The sequence below is a fragment of the Lepidochelys kempii genome, chromosome 17 (assembly GCF_965140265.1).
Source record: "Lepidochelys kempii isolate rLepKem1 chromosome 17, rLepKem1.hap2, whole genome shotgun sequence".
NCBI classification, from domain to species: Eukaryota; Metazoa; Chordata; order Testudines; family Cheloniidae; genus Lepidochelys; species Lepidochelys kempii.
Genome location: NC_133272.1, coordinates 4,125,929 through 4,144,750, shown reverse-complemented (window position 1 = coordinate 4,144,750; position 18,822 = coordinate 4,125,929). Strand labels below are relative to the sequence as shown.

Below are 18,822 nucleotides of genomic sequence, written 5' to 3'. Positions count from 1 at the left end.
TGCCAACCCAGCTGGAGTCTTTGCCTCTGTCCAGTCAGCAGGCTTAGCTCATGAATCTGGCAGGCTGGGGACGTCTGCACATGAGCATTGCACAAGCCGTTGCATAAATCCAAATGGAGAGAGCTTGGAGTGGGAAAGATTGACGGGAGCAACTGCCAGCAGCTCCACAGGATGGAGAATCTGTAAGCCAAGGAAACTGCTTACATTCTGCGATTTGCACTAAGAGGAATGGTCACTGAGCTAGGGCTGGGCTGGCTTTTAGAGAACGCCCTACAGGACTTCAGAGTGAATGAAGATCTGAGTAGCTGAGACCGTGGCTTCCATGGAAGTTTCACCTGAATAAAGATTACAATATCAGACCTGTTGTAATACATATATCCCCAGAGCACCATCACAAACGTCCCTCCCCAGAGGCCCTGTCAGAATTCAGGCACCTCAGTTTAAACAGATTGGAGGGAAATTAGACAAGGAACTAATTCTGCTGCAGGCGGAGCAAAAGTCTTTCCCACGCCGATCAGACAATTATTATGGGCCTCTGGAGAAGGCCATGTAAAGTGCCCATTTGCAGTCAATGCTTCAGAGAGAGGGGATAGTGCAGTAGAAAAGGGAGTTTGTTTCTTATCTGTTTTTCCCCAGAGTGTCTTGAACAAGCGAGTCTGTTCCTTGGAATATAACTGACCCTTTAGCCCAGGCATATTATTAACATTACAGTAGTGCCTTGAGGCCCCTATGCTTGGCCCTGCACACAGGCTGAGACACAAACTGAATAGATAGGGCAGAGAAATGGTGGGAAGAGAAACAAAGGTGATGTGATAGAACCAAGGACAGAACTCAGGTCTCCTGACTCCCAGTCCAATGCCCTGTCTGCTAGACACCACACTAATGTTCTGCCATGCCTTGAGGGACAGTTGGGCTCAGTCACTGGTTTCCAGCAACTGGAATGCTAAAGAGGCAGCATGTTGAGTCCTTGGGGAAAGAGAAGGGCCCCAGGTGCCTCCCCACTGACCCCTCGAGCTGTTAAAGCATCAGCCACTGCAGATTACTGGGACGTGGATTTAGAAAGCATCCAGCATCTCTAGAGATCTGTGTAGCCCTCCTTGGGTGGCAGGCTGGTAAGACGGACATGTGATACAAGGAGAATGGGGGAATCCTTGAGTTGGAACATGACAAGAACACATGCTGGCTTTTTGAGGGCTTGCTCATGGTAGTTTCTCATGGCTAGCAGCTTGGGGAATAGTCTGTTTTTACTCAGTCTCCAAGAAACAAGGCAGAAGGGGTGTTTGTGGACAGGTAACTGAACTCTAGAGGAATCGTATGGCAGACATTACTGGGGTGCCATTAGTCCCCAGTGTTATAATTATGGCATCAGGTGACAGGTTTTATTGAGCGACTGAACGTGAGAGAAGCCCTCTCCCCCACCAGACTTTGTTCTAGCATCTTCTCCCCTTGGACCAATTAGCAAGACTGTCATCTTCCATGCCCATAAATTACAGGCATGCACAGGGTTTGGAGAACAAACCTGTCTGTGTTGTTCTCTTTCCCACTCCCAGACGCTGCTCGAGATGGCTTGGCAAAGGAGTGGATGGCTCAGGAGTGTGAGAGCAGGGTACAGAGCCTTCTCCCACTGGCTCTCATCACACCATTAGCTTGGAGGGAGGTGGAGTTCTAAGCATCGTCTCTGCCAATGTTTTAGTGTACATCGCCTACACCTTCCGTAGACAGAGACCATTTGGCCTCTTCTGGGAGGAAAGAGAAAAACAAGGAGAAAAGGAGCTCAAGTGCTGAGTTGGGAGGAAGGGAGCCACAACTAATAGCAGTTGGAAGCCAAAGGAACAAAGCACAACTGCAGTGAGCTGTCTCTCAGACTTAGGAGAGCCCTAATAAGCAAAGCATCCTGGGAAAGGCTCTTAGCAAAGGGTTAAACCAAAACCGCAGTCCAGCAGTGGGCAGGGAGTCAATATGCAGAGAAAGGGCAGGGATCTGCCTGAAAGATAGACCACATCTAGCACCGTGATGTATATACAGATCCCTCTGAGGCATCAGTTTCTTCCTTTGCGTTAGGCTACATCATAACAGAACAAACATGAATTTGTTTAGTGGGAAACATTCAAGAGACAAGCACCGCCTGGGTGAGACACAAATACGTTCTCACGCTCTGCTTGAAATTACTCCAACTATCCCCTCCGTGCAGTGATCCTCCAAGAAGAAAAGGATTCTGTTCCCAAGGGACTGGGAGACTGGGGCTGGGCCAAGGCCAGCTGCATTGTATAGGGTTTTTACAGCTTTTCCACTGTATTCCTAATATTCTTTTGAAAAGGGAAGTTTGCCTCCTTTCAAGTCCTCTTGCTGGAGGCAACACTTTAGTTGCAGCTGCCTAAACACAGAGCGGAATAGCTTCTAATGGAACTTTTCCCTTTGCTGGTGTGAAGTGTGTGGCAGTTGGATGTCAGTTCTGTACGCATCACGTTTCTCCCCATAGCTCCAATTGCTTACCAGGCCTGGACTTGAACTCTGGCCCTTGCAAATACTAGGCTAGTTCACTGGCATTTTCTCACTCTGCGTCATTGCCAGGCTGGTACGAGAGAAGAGCAGGGGCCTTTTCAGAGTGAAAAAGGAGAGTAACCAGTTTCTTTCTGTGGATTTTTACTCTAACCTGTTGCCTCAGAGTGAAACAAATAAAATAAAGGATGCCTCCTTCTAACTGGGGGTTGGGTTTGGCTAGTGAATTCACTACAGGAGGTTCAGTTTTGCTACAAACATTCACTGGTTATTTCGGTGTATAAACTTTTTGGTCCCATCCAAATTCTATAACCACCTCCCCATTCCCATAGTTTATTCTGCTCATAGGAGATGCATTTCATTGTAGTTCCATGCTACTATATGCACTGGCTTCTGTCTATAGCTTTCTTCTTGTAGTGTTTAAAAAACGAGGTTTGAGATGATCCGTCAGAGGATATATGTTGGTAGCTGGCACTGTATGGATACAATTAACTCTGCTGGGATAGCTTAAAAACTACACTTGACTTGTGTCCAGTAACAGCGCAGGCTAAGTTGGAGTCACTCGACTGCCAGCTACTGCCTCCCTGGTATCACATGATGTGAAGTGGTAATTTCTTGGGTCCATCAAGCATGTTCTTCCAGATACCTGTGGTTCCAAAACTTATCCAGAAGGGGCCAAATATTTCCTTTCAGAGGCAGGACCTCACCCCAGAGTTCCCTGCTGCCTTTCTAAGCAGCAGATAGGATTCACTCGGCATTGGGGCTACAGCCTAAGATCACCCAACTTCAAGAGAGTTCTTATATATTGTTAACAAAACTCACTAGAAATGACATGGCATAGGTGTTGGAATGACACTCACTCCAGAATATAAACAGAGGTCTGATGACTGTATACTGTCTCTTTAAACAAAAGCTCACTCTTGTAATGATTGTTGTGTTTGTGATATTTAGATGGCAAGGGTTGGTAAAGCTGTCAATACTTAGTAAATAAATAGTATAAGAAAGTTCTTACCCTGGTACAGGGTTATTCCTGGGTCATCAACTTATGTTAGCCCTCCTTAGGCCTGGTATAGCGAAGCTGAAAGCTTACAGGCCTCAGCCTTGCATTGCAGCCTTACTTTGCCAATATATTTATATATATTCATCACTCAGAAAGGCTTGTCAATCTTACATTCCTGTCCTACTTAACCCTGTCCCTCACACATTACTTTATTATACTTAGCCACAACAACGCCTCTATTAAATGAAATAATTTGGCCACACATGGATCTTGTTACACCTATGCACCATGATCTGCACTGGCTTCCTACATATTTCTGGATACAATCCAAGCTGTTGATTTCAACCTACAAAACTTTACAGGGATTGGGTCCCAGTTACCCTAGGGATCCTCTCTTCCTGGATGATCTCAATTGTTGTGAAACTGCATCAGCTATAGAAAATGTCCAATTTTGGTTAATCAAACGTGTTCAACTTGAGATCACTGGGCAAATCCAATCTGCATTCACAGCCTTTTCCTGCGGGGGAACCAGGGGAGAGAACATGCTTTGGTTTTGGAGCAGTTTGGCAAGACCCTAGACAGTGATCCTCAATTTGTGTCTTTTATAAGTAGGGCCCTACCAAATTCGCGGCCATGAAAAACGCGTCATGGACGTGAAATCCGGTCTTTATGTGCTTTTACCCTCGACTATACAGATTTCATAGAGGAGACCAGTGTTTCTCAAACAAGGGGTTCTGACCCAAAAGGGAGTTGGCAAGGTTATTTTAGGGGGGTTACGGTATCGCCACTCTTACTACTGTGCTGCTTTCAGCGCTGGGTGGCTAGAGAACAGCGACTGTTGGCCCGGCAGCTTGGTCTGAAGGCTGAGCCCCACCAGCAGCGCAGAGGTAAGGGTGGCAACGCCATACCAGGCCACCCTTACTTCCACGCTGCCGCCTTCAGAGCGGGGCGGCTGCTGACCAAAGGCCCAGCTCTAAAGGCAGCAGCGCAGAGGGAAGGGTGGCAACACCATACCAGGCCACCCTTGCTGCCGCCTTCAGAGTGGGGCGGCTGCTGACCAAGGGCCCAGCTCTGAAGGCAGCAGCGCAGAGGGAAGGGTGGCAACACCATACCAGGCCACCTTTACTTCCGCGCTGCTGCTGGCAGTGGCTCTGCCGTCAGAGCCGGGCTCTCGGCCAGCGGCCGCCACTCGCCAGCCACCCAGCTCTGAAGGCATCGGCAGCAGCAGTAAGGGTAGTACTGCAGCCCCCCTACAACAACCCTGCGACCTCCCACCCCCCAACTCCTTTTTGGGTCAGGACCCCTGCCATTACCCTACCATGAAATTTCAGATTTAAATAGGTGAAATTGACCAAAATGGACTGTGAATTTGGAGGGCCCTATTTATAAGGGTGCATCCACACTGCAAGAACTACATGTTGGCTGCCTGCCTGAGCTAACTTGTATCTAGCTAGCTTGGACAAGAACAGGAGTGAAGGCTGGGGAGCCAAGTATGTACCCACATCTGTGCAGGGCTTGTGCTGAAGCCAATGTTGTCTTCACTCTCCTCGTTACCCATGCAGCTGGATTCAAGCTAGCTTGGGTTGACAAGCCTGTGCCTAGCTTTTGCTGCATAGAGCTACCCTTGGCATCCATGGTGTCTATCATACTGTCTGGGTGCATTAAAAGAGTCACAAAAACCAGGCCAGAGAGGCACAACAAGATGGAAGAGATGTAGTTACAGAAGGTACAAATCCAGGAAGCTGGCCAGCATACACATGGAGATAAAGGAGAGTCTGGAATAGCTTCTGAAATTGCTGTTGAAAAGAAAGAGGCTTTAAAGAGCCTAAATGAATAAAAGCAGCTCAGTTCATTTTATGGTGTCAATAGTTTGGAGGGCAGAGGCTGACCTCATGTTTGTGAGAGCAGCACATAGTCATACAAAGCAACAATCTGTAGGCTGCATTGTAGACATAGCTGGAGCGATGGAAAATGTGAAAGCAAGCAAAAAAAGAGAAGTGACTGGTGCAAAGACTTGAACAAGACTCAGCAGCGTTTGCATTCAATTCGCTTTCAGCTGAAGACGGGAGAGTCTGCTGCCTACAAAAGGCAGTGCCAACATTTAGCTAGACTGGGCTCCTACTGAGTAAGAGATGTTAGTGAAGGGGATACTCAGATAGGCCTCGCTGCTCTAGGGTGTGGAGTAGCTAAGCATATGCCCTGTGCATTTATTAGTTCAAGTAAAGGCTGAGGCATTAGAGAGGATGTAGTTTAGGATAAAAGAAGACTGTTTAAAAACAGCCAAGGAAATTTTGGCCATTTGAGAAGATAGTGTCAAGCAGACTTCAAAGGAAAGGAAATTAAGGATGAAGGAGGGAAAAGGGGAGATTGAGCTACAAAGGAATGAGGTCTCGTGTCAGCCTGGCTGTCCAATGCTCAAAGCAGCAACAGGCTCTGAAAACAGCAGCATCCAACTTTGTACTAGGAGAGGAGAAAAGCTGCCCCCCTCTTCTGTCCTGCTGGGCAAATGGAGTCTTGTCTTTCCTCTTCCTCAATCTCCCCCTCCTCTCTGAAATGCAAATCAAAGAATTGGAAGATACTTTTCAAAATATCAATTGACTTAATAATCAGTGCCTCAGATGTGACCTAACTTAAAATGCAGCACAGGAAGGGAAAAGAGAATCTTTTGAGATCTCACTGATGGGTTGAAAGAATCTGTTTTGATGCAATCTACACAATGAATTTAACCAGAATTCATTGTCTGCACCAGAGGAAAGGAAAGGAATTCAGCTTTCCCACTATTAAAAATAACAAAGTCAGAATGTAAACAGGTTTTCAAGATGCTCAGTGGACATTATGCACTGTGGAGAGGAGAAAAATGTAGGTAGCACTAAACATGATCCTCTTAAGGGAGATAAAATCCACTGCATTCAAATAAGAAATACAGCACTGAAGGGTGAAATGTTTCCCCTTGATTTCTGTTTTTTTAAAGGGCGAGAAAAGCTTCTAGCAGAATCAGATACCTGCTGTTCAATACAGAGAGCTGGAGCTAGGAGAATCTGTGTTGAAAGTTTACATAGGAAGACAGGCCATGTTCAACACTGGTCATCTCCTCCTCCTGAAAACCAGAGAACAAGAATGGCCCTTTCTTCTCCCTCCTGTTTGTGCAGCTGTAGACTGTTGGCAGGAGGAGAGTAGGGAGAGAGAGAGAGCCTGAATTCTGTGGAAGATGACAATGAGTTCTTGGGAAAAGTCGACTATCTCCCAGACCTTTGTATTAGGGCCAGAGGCATGTTCAGATATTCCGGCAGCACACTGTGCTCCTCCCTTTCCTTTTTCTTTTATAATTAGGGTCTAGTTCTGAGCAGTTTTTTTCTTTTTCTGGTAAATGCTGGAAAATCCTGCTAGTACAGCAAAGAAAAAACAGCCCTTTCCCAGCTACTCCACCACACTCAACTGGGGAAGCAGCTTCAGCAGCACAATGGAAAACTAAATTTTGCAACTTTTAGCAGGCAGAAATGTCATTTAGAACCAGCCCGTCTATCAGGTGTATGTAATTACACGTGTTTCTAGCAACTCGAACACTGAGCCTCCTTGCTAAAGGCAATTAAGAGGCATCTCACTGAAAGATTTCCAGCTCTTATCCAAAAATCTGTTCAGCATCTTAGTTTTCAACTCCATGACATTTTTAAAAAAAACAGGGTTAACAGGTTGTTGCTTTAAGGAAAGGTAACTGCTTAAAGCAAATGCTGGAGACCATTCTGTCACCAAAGAGGTTGAGCACAAGCAGCAATGCAAGCTCCATCACGCTGCGCTGCCAACATGCCTCAGCTGATTGCTGCCAGCCGCACCTCTTGGCCTGTGAAGCACATTCAATCTCCAGGGCCTGTTCAGTCCCTGATTTAAACACTAGCCAATATTGCAGTGTGTTTTTTGAATATAAGAGTCCCCAATTATAGTGCAAGATACAAACTAAGGTTGTACCATAGAAACACATCTGGTGTCAGTCTTTATTTTACCTGAATATACATTTATACAGGCCATAATAAAAAGGCTATTATGCAACAGTTCAGTGAGTTATTACCTAGTTTCAAGAATAATGCATGCAGTTACAAAGGAGAGGTAGAAACACTGTATTAAAGACCTAAAAATACAAATATTATATAAATAAACACTTTCAAATTAACTGTTGGAATTTCATACAGATAAATAAGGGTAAAAGTACATTACTTTGTCAAAGAAAAGGAAACACATGGTTATCAGTACACTAAAACAATACTGATGCATGAGAACTGTACAACTTTGTAAAATAGTTCAGACCACGGTATCTAAAAGAGGATTAAAATGATTTTGTCCTGGAGAATGGTTTATTCAAGTATTCAAGCAGTTGAGTAACCCCCCAAAAAAACTTCCAAAAGTAAAATATAGGAACCATTCCAGAGAAGATGATCTGCCTAAATACTTCGTGAATTACTGTTCTGATGATCTGAAGGGATGCTTGAAATGATAAGTGCCTATGAGGCTATGGGAAGCTTCCCACCTCTCCCTAAAAATGCACACACAAATACCCTGATTTTTCACGCACTGTATGTAGAAATCCCACATCACTAAATCAGCATCCCAATTCCCAACCTATTTCTAGTCTCACACGGCTCCTAACAGAGCCTCTCAGTTTACAGTATTTGTTTTAATACTGCCCAAGGAAGAGGATTCAGAGAGCTGTTGTTATACTCACAGAGACTGCAGGCAATAATGCACATACTGCACGCACAACAAAAGATGCAACCAAACCTATTTTGAAAGCAAACAACCAGCAACTCAAAACATTTCCATTACTGAGAAAGTCTGTAGCAGTAGTTACTCAAGTATTAGATAAATAGGTATAAAATGGAAAGGTTCACATGAATACAAGTTTTTACAGTTTGTCTGAAAGTCTTCTAGAAGCTACATTGGAAATTCTGAAAAGGATTTTATATACACTGAAATAAAACTTTTTCAGCTGAGTCCATTGTGCCTTTTCTCATTTTTTTTAAATTAATAGTTCTTCAAAAATGAATGTACAGTTGCTTTAGTAAATTAGTGCAATACAAACTGTTTTGGAAGAAGAGCATCAAGTTGTATCCACATCAGCTGATAAAATTGTTTGAGGATTTTGAAGAGGTGGAGCAAAATTTCTTCCATTGACCTCTTCCTCTCCTTCTTTAAAAGGGACTTACTTCCCATCCTTCCTCTATTCACTGATGAGCTGTATTTACACGATGTAAGCTTGGATCCAAACAAGCTTAGCCAAAAAAGCTTCAAACTGCAGGTTTATACATTTGGAATTTCATACCTTCATTCAACAGTCTGATACTGGCAATTAAAAAACAGTCTTCTACAAACCTTTGAGTGGAATCTCCCTACAGAAACACAGCTTTGCATACTTTGTGAAGAAGGATCCATTCTGAATAGTCCTTAGTAAGGAAAATAAAATTGATCGTTGTAGTTGAAAGTACATGTACAAAGTTCAGTTAGAAAGTGAAGAGTGATTTCTTTTAAATTCTGCTGCTAGGAGGAAAAAGGGACGAGTGACTGTATCAGTAAGGCAGATTTTCGATAAATGTACTTTTGGATTTTTTCCTCTTTGAATTTCACTGCTGTTTCTTTGGTAGTCACCACAGAACTTTAAAAACTGTCTTCCACAGAGCAGTGGGACAATGACAACAATTAAGCTGTAGCAAAAAAAAAAAAGGTACAATGTCACTGAGTGGTCCCTTCTGTTCACACCGCCTGGTCCTTGGGATACTGCTAGTGTTCATACACAGCCACTGTGCTATAGCAAAGTGCAGAGAGCCGTCGCTCAATACTAGATTTATCTGAAAAAAACCACAAATTATAAAGTTACAGTCAAGTTCTGAACACATCAAGCGTAAATTAATTTCAATGCAGAAAGAATAAAATCATTGCATCAAAACAGACATGGCTCTTCAGGTTATGTAGCAGCATCAGCTAAGGACGAGCATTTGAAAACCATCCAAACTGGCTACTCCTCTCATGCTTGCTGCTTTTAAAGGCTATGCCTAATCATGAAATTACAGATTTATATATATTTAAAATATATACAAATGTAAGTGCTCATCTTACACTATAGGTGCCTCCCCCCCCCATGAGTTAAATATACAAGGCAGATAATAAATATCAGACAAAGGAAGTTCATCTGCATTCAGAGGATTTTATTAAGAAAGTTAAACACAAAGCTCAGCACAATGATTTTTACCCACTGTTTGTGTTTAGTCTTGTTTCAGGAGTCCAGCGTTTATCCTTCGGATTTACTTTTTAAATTGAATTTATTACAAATCTACTTTTGCCCTTCATTTTCCCAGTTTTCCACTTTTGGAACATAGATTTGTTCCTCTGAGTTCTTATGTTTTAAAAACTCTTGTCTCAGTCACCAGTAATAGCTTCCGCTACAAGTGCAATACTGTGAATGGCTTTGTGCCTTGAGATGCATGGATCAGGATTTGCCTTGTGAAGAGGCTTTGCATGGATTGGCAAACAATACTGGAGGTAAAATCCTAGCTCTACCGAAGTCAATGGCAAAGCTCCCATTGACTTCAACTGGGCCAGGATTTCACCCAAAATGTTAGATCCTTTTATTCTGTTCTTCACAGCCAAATGTTGCTATTTTTATAGTAAAGAAACACTTTATGCATTTTGAAGAGAAGTACAGGATCAATTTTTTTACTCTCCAGAATTTTCAGTTACTACCAAGGTACACAAAGTACACTCTCCAAAATAACTTACATTTGTGAACATTTTCTATATCTGCAGGGTCCTGCAGTATCTTAGTCAGTCCTTCCAGCAGCATGGCTGCTTTGTGGTATCGAAATGTAATATCTTCTGTCTGCTGAAACATCTCGTCTAGTGCTGCTGACTGAACCTGGAAGCATTCATTAACATAAGCTATATGAATTGTTCTAAGCAAATACAATTATAAAAAGTTGTCTCGGAGAACTGACTGATAAATGAGCATCACTCTGTGGATACTAATTAACAGTGCTTCTGTACCTTAAATATACTGGTCTGGTTTTATAATTTTTAATATAATCTTATGGAGAAGTTACAGGAAAGTAAGTTTGTGTGGCATTAGGTGAAAAGAGTCCTGCATGTATAGATGTGAAATGCTTTATGTTCCTTTACTATTAAGCATGGTACAATATATACGTACATTTCAAATTGTAACTACTCACATATACACACCTGTTATCAAGCTTATTTTATTTGTGAGGGAGACAAGCTAATTTGTGTGTGGCTACTGAATCATGAAGGTTAAGTACAGTGGATACTTGCCAAGATCTTACATCTAACACCACTATTTATCCAATTCCGTTTCACCAGAACTTCCCCTTATCTGAAAGGTAAGTCAGTCTCCTAATGCGATACACTTGCTGCACCTTGTTCCTGGGATTATCCAAATATCTGTGTACTCAAAACTTGTCAGATACACAGATACCTTTTCCCCATATTTCTTGATTAACATTTTTATTTTGCATAGACCTGCTGACATGCTTCTCCAACCTAGGAGTCCCCCCACTCTAAACAACTCCCGAAACTAAAACCAGTTGATTGGGAAGCTGTGTGTGTCTTCTGTTTCTGTGCTGCAGTAAGCTTTATTGTGTGATACTCCAGCACACAGAACCCCATCATGGACTGTATAGCTTAGCAGTGCATTTTGTAGCATCTATATACAAAAGCTGCTGATGTGGGGGAAAACCTCAGAGCAACCGTATCAGCGAGGAACTTCAGAAATGATCTGGGGGAAGATTACATCAGCCCAGGCATGAACAGGATTAAGGCCACACATGCAGTGCTGTCTGGTTACATTAGAGACACGTGAGAGGAGGTTGTGCCCATCACCAAGTGTTACTACTTTTACTGATCTCAATACCTTAAACACAGATGAAAGGAATGATTTACCATTTCCACAGCACAGTTGTAGATGAGTTTCTCTGCAGTTACACTGTTGATTTCATCTACAAATCTTTGCTTGTCAGAGAAGAAATGATTCAACTTTTCTGTCAGCTTCTTACACATGGTGATGCAGAATTTATATCGTTCATTCAGAGTTTTGACAACTGGAGAAAGTCAGTGTTAAGAAGAGGTTAAAACATTTAAATTCAACTTTACAGGGTAGCTTTCTAATCAAGTAAGTCTGTTTATCTTTGTAGTTTTATTTTACCATCTACTGTGTCATTTTTGCTGTCGGGAGAGCATGTCAAATAATTTTCACTTCATATTAATAATCAACCATTCCCTAACCACTATCACCATCTTTTTGTCATAGTAATTAAGCAATTCTGTGTCTGCAGTTCTCTCTCTCCAGAAGTACAATAAGCACGGTCAGTTCTGGAAAGCGCTAAGACACCTCTTTGCGCAGCTGATTTAGTCAAGGTTTCCTGACTGACTAGTACAGCTGCAGGCAGAAAAGGCATATGGTGTCTGGCCACAGTGAGATCCTGAATGTTTCAACTTCATTCTTTTCACTGATGGGCCAAAGAAATGTCAATAAGTCACAAGCAAAGGAAATCAGTGTCCCAAAACAATGGCTGCATATACCTTGTTTAACAGCAGTGGATGGGTTCAGGTTTCCCGATTTGATCTGTGCTTTGGCCAGATGCAGAGAAGATGCTAGTAGCTGTGCTGCTTTCATATACAACACGAGCTGCTCTACTTGTCTGGAAAAAAATAATTTTAGCATGTCTGATGTTTAAAGATTTTCTTCTTTTTCAAATGAAGATATTCAACCCACAGCCAGACGCTCCCCACACTATGTGCTGACAAGAAATAACTGTCGGGAGTGAGGAAACAGGTGTACAAAAATGACAAAGCACCCCGGGCGCTCTGTGCAGCACTGGTTGTGAGAGAACCCATCTCTCTGGCCAGGAGAGAGTGCACATCTAAACTTTGTTTTCATGCACAAAATAGAAGAAACCCAATTTGTTGTTTGTAGGTTAATTACATGAGGCCAATGTCCTTCCAGAAAGCCCCTGCTTGCACTTTTCTCGAGTGTCCTCACACACTCTCCCCACCCCAGGGGTTACTTTCATAATTCCAACATTTGGGACCATCACACACACCATTTCTTTTTTGCAGGAAGGGAGAAACAACTGAAATTTCCACTCCCATCACCAGCATTTTCACCTTATTTCTCCTCACTTCTAAAGGTTTCACATCAGGACCGAGCTGATTCTCTGACAGAGGCTTAGATGTGACTCCCTTTGGAGCTCAGTATCGCCGCTCCTGGTCAGCCAGAGATAGTTACTGATGGAGTCATGCAGAGAGCTCCCCTTTCCCCATAACTGAGGATGTGAAGACTGGAGCTCAGATTCCCAGGCATGACGAAGTGTAACACTGCTCTAGGCAGCAGCCACCAGCCTCGCCCTCCTCTCATCTGACAGTTCAGAGAAAAAGAAACAAGCCCCCACCCCTCATCACTTTCCCTTTTCCAGGATTCCTAGTTATTCACCTGCCGGCCCATTTCAGTCTTTCCTCTGCTACGCTGTTTCTGGGCCTTTTTGCTTTTCAGTTGTTAAAAAAATGTTCATACTACCACCAAACATTCCCTAAAGCAGAAAGGTCACTTCTGACAAAGTCAGAACGAGGACGGTCATGCGCAGACATACGAATTGATCTGAAATTCACTAATTCTAGAACAACTACTTAGCCAAATACCTACCCCCATTCTTTGCTTAGTTGGCTTATCTGATCAACCACCACGCTCTCCTGAATCTGATACAATGACACTGCAGAGGTGCACAGTTCTGGGTTTCCTCCCCGTATTGCTGTCAGGTCCAGTACACATTCTATAAAAGTCAGCATCGTGTTCAGATGACGCAGTGTATCCGTATGTTCTCTCTGCCAGAAGGAAAGGAGAAGACAATTTAATCACAATAGGCCATGTGGCAAATACATGGCAGCTATCTGGAGAATAGTCAGCATCTCAGCAACACTGTGCAACACACACACTATTAATACCAAGAGCAGGAACTCAAGAACTCAGGCAGATCCTCAGCCTTATTTCCATCATTTCTAAGTACTCGTTTATTGGCATTAAACATGACAAAACATTAATTTTTCTGTACCTCCATTAATGTTTCCTCAGGCAGTTCAGGAGCTTCAAAAGTGATAAAACCCTCTAAGCTGGGAGGTGAAGTACCGTAAGACATGTACTTCAGACTTGGAGCTGCCTCTGCTCCAGGAGGAGATGACCCCATATAAATACCGGGAGGGGAGCCCATATATACACGGCCACTAGTAGAGCAGAGAGACCCTCCAGAACTGTTTGATCCAACTATAGGAAAAATAAAACACACTCAGTCCAAACAGCTTGGTCCAGGATAAAGCAGAAGTCACCTAAATTCACCAGGGGGAGTTTTTCGTTATGCTTTATACCGTCTGTCCAGTACCTAAGTGGCATTCCTTATTGGACAGTGAAGATTTATAAAATGGGCACTGTGAGAAGAAAAGGTGATTGGCTGACAAGGATTCTGACTGTAGGTACCCAGTCAAATTCAACAGACTGGATCAAGTTCACAAAAAAGCCCTTATGCAGATATGCTGGCCATCCACACTTCAAATGGAGGAAGGCATTTAGCCTGTTGGCGTCTATATTTCAAAGCACACACTAAGGTGTGCTGGAATCCAGTATGCTTCCAAACCCTGTGCATTATTATTATTGTTAAAAATCTACTTTTTTGTATCTTGGAACAAACAACCGTGTATGCCATCTGAAACAACGTTAGATCCCATCACAGACATGGCGTAGACTGTCACAAATGTATACTACAGAATGTTGAACTAACAGCTTCATCCCTCTTTTATGGAGAGAAAAGTCAGAGGACAGACTGACATTCCTCTCTAGTCCTGATTATGGTTTAACACTTGCTACAGCATTGTCCTGAGGCCCTACTGTGCTATGCACCTTACAAACACACACAAAGAATCAGGTCCCCATTCCAAAGAGCTTACAAATTTAGACATTACATTTGCCAAAGATGCATTGTTTTAGGGGTGTCTTACCTGAAGTTGTTCTAGTTCTGAGGACCATATGGGTGCAAGTAGGAGGGGTAGCACTATTTGGAGGGGAACCCACAGTAAACATTACTGCCCTAGAACTTGCTCCAGTTCCTATGGAAGGAAGTGCCATTGCAATTCCACAGGCCCCTGCTGGAGCTGGAATAAAAGGTTTACATGGTATGTTAGTCCTTATAATATACACCACTCTCTGAAACAGAGCCAGACTTTGGACTAGACTGGGGAAAAACGAGGGCATCTTTGAAGTCTGACAGCAAATAATACCACATGCCGAAAGTAGTGCTGGGCCCACTTAGCTGAACACAATCAGAACTAAGATGCACCCTTAGCTTTTCACATCTCCTTCCAAGTTCCACTTGAAACTAAATTTGCTCTTAGCTCTAAACTCTTCTCCTCGGGGAAGAGAACTGGAGATGACTTTTGAAAACCCAGAGACAGTGCTTAGACCCTATGGAAATAGATGCTATTGAAAATAAGACAAAAAGGCAGCGCAGGAGGCTGAAAAAAATAAATAAATCAGGCCTCCCTGGATAGCCCCCTGGTTTAAAAAAAAACAAACTTTGGGAATTCTAGCCATAAGGTTGATATAGCATCCTCTGTTGGCTGGCTTATGGAAGGCACAACCACTAGCCGTAGAGGATAAGACAAGCCAGCACGTTGGAAACTAATCTCCATGGGAAAAACAAGCTGGAATAAGAAGATGGAGTTGCAACAGAGGTAGTGAAAAAAACCCCAAATGAGCATACACAGTTCTGATATTTTTATCATCAGGGCAGTTCTGGGATGCTCTTATTTACAGACAGTGCCCAACTATATATGGTGCTTTATAGAGATATTCAACATACACATGCAGAAATCTTCTGAAGAGTTAATGTTTGTGTCAAAGTATTATCAGAACCATCATTAGTGTTCGTGACACAGCAACCACTCTAACCAGTGAGAATGTCCATAAAATCTCCTAAAACTGATGGAACGATAATTTGGTTGTAGGCTTTAAACTAAAATAATACCCGAATTAATCTGTTCTTTACCTGTATCCATTGGTCGCTCAGTATTGAGGCTGTCTGTGCTGCCCTGATATAACTGGCCACCAAGGATAGTCTTCGCTTGTTGATCTGACAACTTCCCAGTACTGACAGATCTACACAGAAAAGCAAATGAAAATGGAAAAAATTCTCAATGTAGTTTCCTCTGCACCTCACAACTGAGGGGGGCTTTCTGGGAGATGTTACACGTCTGATTTCAAGAATTCTCTGTAGTATCAACACTGAACTTCCTGAAATAATACAATTGTGCAAATACCCCACAGGTTAAGAGGGTATTTCAAGTTTAGCCACATTAAGTTTATCAGAATTCTGAAGTAAAAACTGGAAAGAGGCTAATGGTGGGGACTAGAACTCCAAATTTAGATGATCAAAACAAATAAAAGGGAACTTAACAGCAATACGGTGAAGCAGTCTAGGAAGTCAACACTTTTTTTTTTTTTACACTGCAGGTGAGGTTTCTGTGGTACACACTAACCTCCAATGTCTCCATAACAAGAAATATCTCAAAACAAACCACAGGCTATAAATTGCATGCAACAGCACTCTGGTTTATAGAGCTGCCATGCTGTTCTGAGACAAATTATGCCTACACAATGTCTGCAGTTTGTAAACAGATATGATTTCTACCTGCCAAATGGAGCCTTGCTGTGCTGTTCTACTGCCTGTTTTTCACTTCCTTGTGTCGAGTGGAAGTGTGTGAAGTCCCTTGGGTCAGTCATGTCTTTAGACTGCAATGGGACATCCGCCGAACCCTGACGACTAACCAAGGCCAGCAAGTTTGAGGATGCTTGAGTCTTCGGTATCTTGAAAGGAGCAGTTGCCTAAACAAGCATTGAATCTGGTTAGCATACAAGCGAGTACTCTCAGTTACTGAGATAGCTGTAGGTAAATACTATATCGTAACAATGTTTTTCAGACAGAATTAAGTTTAAGTTTAACAAACCTTAGTGGGAGAGCCAATAATTGTTGGTAATGGAGTTTTAAACAGCCAGTCTGAGCTCCTAGGTGATGATCCCATATGTTTTGTAGGTGATGTTCCCAGGCTGACTGGCCTACTTGGCTGTGGAGAGTAGCTATACCCATACCCTGCATATGATGGGCATACAGGGTCTGAATGTTGCTTTCGAAGCTTCTGTTTGTTCTGGTAGATATCTGTTAGAGTTGGAGCACTCTGCAGCCTGGCTCCCATCAAGAGGGACTGCGGTGATTGAGACTGTGGTATTGGAGAACCTGTGGAGAGGCACCAAAAGGAAGTGTGATTCTGCTAGCAGTGATTTCAAAACAGCCCTACAAAAAATGAAATATTGAGCTCTGAAGTTAATCTGAAAGGACAGAGTTTTATATTGTTGTGAGATATGTTTGTTCATCAGCTGGCAGGAGGATTGGATTCAGAATGCCAACCGCCCAAACTAAAGGCTAGACATACATCGAGGAGTGATACACAACATGGTCAATAGCCCAAAGGGACAGGATTTCAAGGTGATAGCTGTACAAGCTGCTTCAGTACCTCTGGAGAGTTCAGCCATAATAAATGAAATGGTCAGCTCCAGCAGGTACTAAGTTTAATGAAAGCGTCTCCAATCATAAAAGGCAACTCATCTCATGGCTTCTGCAAAGAATGTAGATACTAGCGATGAAGTGAGCTGTGGCTCACAAAAGCTTATGCTCAAATAAATGTGTTAGTCTCTAAGGCGCCACAAGTCCTCCTTTTCTTTTAACAGGACAGGGTAATGCAAAGGGCTATTACCTGGATCATTTGTTTTCTACCCTCCACCAACGGGAATACTGCTTAAAACCCTCCATACCCCAAACAAGTCCACTCCTTGGCATGAACGTCAGGTTTTTCTTGAGCAAACCCAGACCAAGGAACTTTAGGACCCATTTGGTTAAATAATGAGCTTTGAGTAAGGAGTATTCTCTCAAAGTTGCATCCAAAAAAGGGTGCCCTTCCTAAAGGGGTATTTTCTGTCTGTGCAGCTGAAGTTCCAGATGGATTGTTAAAATGTGATGCTGTAAATTCTAAGTGTTCCTAATGGGAATGCAAGTAGTTTGTTAATATCAAGCTTCAAACTCAAAATGACCAGTTATCAATGCCATCAATTATATAGATTGAAATTTGATGGCATCCTCTTATCTTTCAGATGAGGTATTGCACCAAGTGAGGATTGTACATAATACTGAAATCTCATGGTCACAGCCTTGCAGATAACATGTACCTCTTCACAATCTTAAACAACTCTGACAGTGAAGTGCTAACAGTTTCACTTATCTTTAAGTCAAGTTGCAGAACTTTGAAAATATAGCACAGTGGTTAATTTCTTCGCTTGTTTTTCATGCTATACTGTATAGTAGCATGGCAATGTATCTGTTTCTTAAGAGGCAGCCAAATCAACAGGTTTTTTGAACTCTGGTTCTGTTTCATAAACTGGTGCTTCCAAAGGGCTATTACAGGAAGTGAACCCACCCTTCTGACTTTTTCCTATTCTGATAATCTTTTGATCATAAGTTACAAAAAAGTGATTTAAAGTGGCTTAACTCTCAATTAAAGCAGCCATAAACTGGTGCTTCCAAAACCACTCATCTTAAACCTTCTTCCAAGTTCACGCAATGAAGTGCCTGTAACTATTTAGCCAAGTCTTTTAATTACCTTATGAGGCCTACATTTACTATAGTTAAAGTGACTGCTCTACCTCACACCTTGATTTGATTCCATTCCATTAAGCAATGACTGTTTTGGAAATGTTTCAGAGTAACAGCTGTGTTAGTCTGTATTCACAAAAAGAAAAGGAGTACTTGTGGCACCTTAGAGACTAACCAATTTATTTGAGCATAAGCTTTCGTGAGCTACAGCTCACTTCATCGGATGCATACTGTGGAAACTGCAGAAGACATTATATATACACAGAGACCATGAAACAATACCTCCTCCCACCCCACTCTCCTGCTGGTAATAGCTTATCTAAAGTGATCACTCTCCTTACAATGTGTATGATAATCAAGCTGGGCAGCACAAGATCAAATCCGCACAGACACACCCCTGGAACCCTGACCTGGGATATTCTATCTACTACCTAAGATCCATAAACCTGGAAATCCTGGGCGCCCCATCATCTCAGGCATTGGCACCCAAACAGCAGGATTGTCTGGCTATGTAGACTCCCTCCTCAGGCCCTACGCTACCAGCACTCCCAGCTACCTTCGAGACACCACTGACTTCCTGAGGAA

General features: G+C 42.7%; 1 protein-coding gene across 5 annotated transcripts in view; it reads right to left on the bottom strand.

The window, feature by feature from the left end:
- Window positions 1-7,456: 7,456 nt before the first annotated feature.
- Window positions 7,457-18,822, bottom strand: part of ULK2 (unc-51 like autophagy activating kinase 2) — a 59,414-nt gene continuing 48,048 nt past the window's right edge. For 4 of the 5 annotated variants that reach the window (XM_073315962.1, XM_073315964.1, XM_073315965.1 and 1 more), the window contains 10 exons: window positions 16,541-16,827; window positions 16,225-16,418; window positions 15,583-15,692; window positions 14,537-14,689; window positions 13,600-13,808; window positions 13,194-13,372; window positions 12,074-12,192; window positions 11,435-11,592; window positions 10,262-10,397; window positions 7,457-9,333 (listed from right to left, as the gene is read on the bottom strand). In XM_073315962.1, coding sequence (XP_073172063.1) covers window positions 9,266-9,333; window positions 10,262-10,397; window positions 11,435-11,592; window positions 12,074-12,192; window positions 13,194-13,372; window positions 13,600-13,808; window positions 14,537-14,689; window positions 15,583-15,692; window positions 16,225-16,418; window positions 16,541-16,827 — 1,613 coding nt within the window. In that variant the 3' untranslated portion in view covers window positions 7,457-9,265. Of the gene's footprint in view, window positions 9,334-10,261; window positions 10,398-11,434; window positions 11,593-12,073; window positions 12,193-13,193; window positions 13,373-13,599; window positions 13,809-14,536; window positions 14,690-15,582; window positions 15,693-16,224; window positions 16,419-16,540; window positions 16,828-18,822 lie in introns of those variants that run through there. The other variant, XM_073315967.1, reaches the window with a different exon arrangement.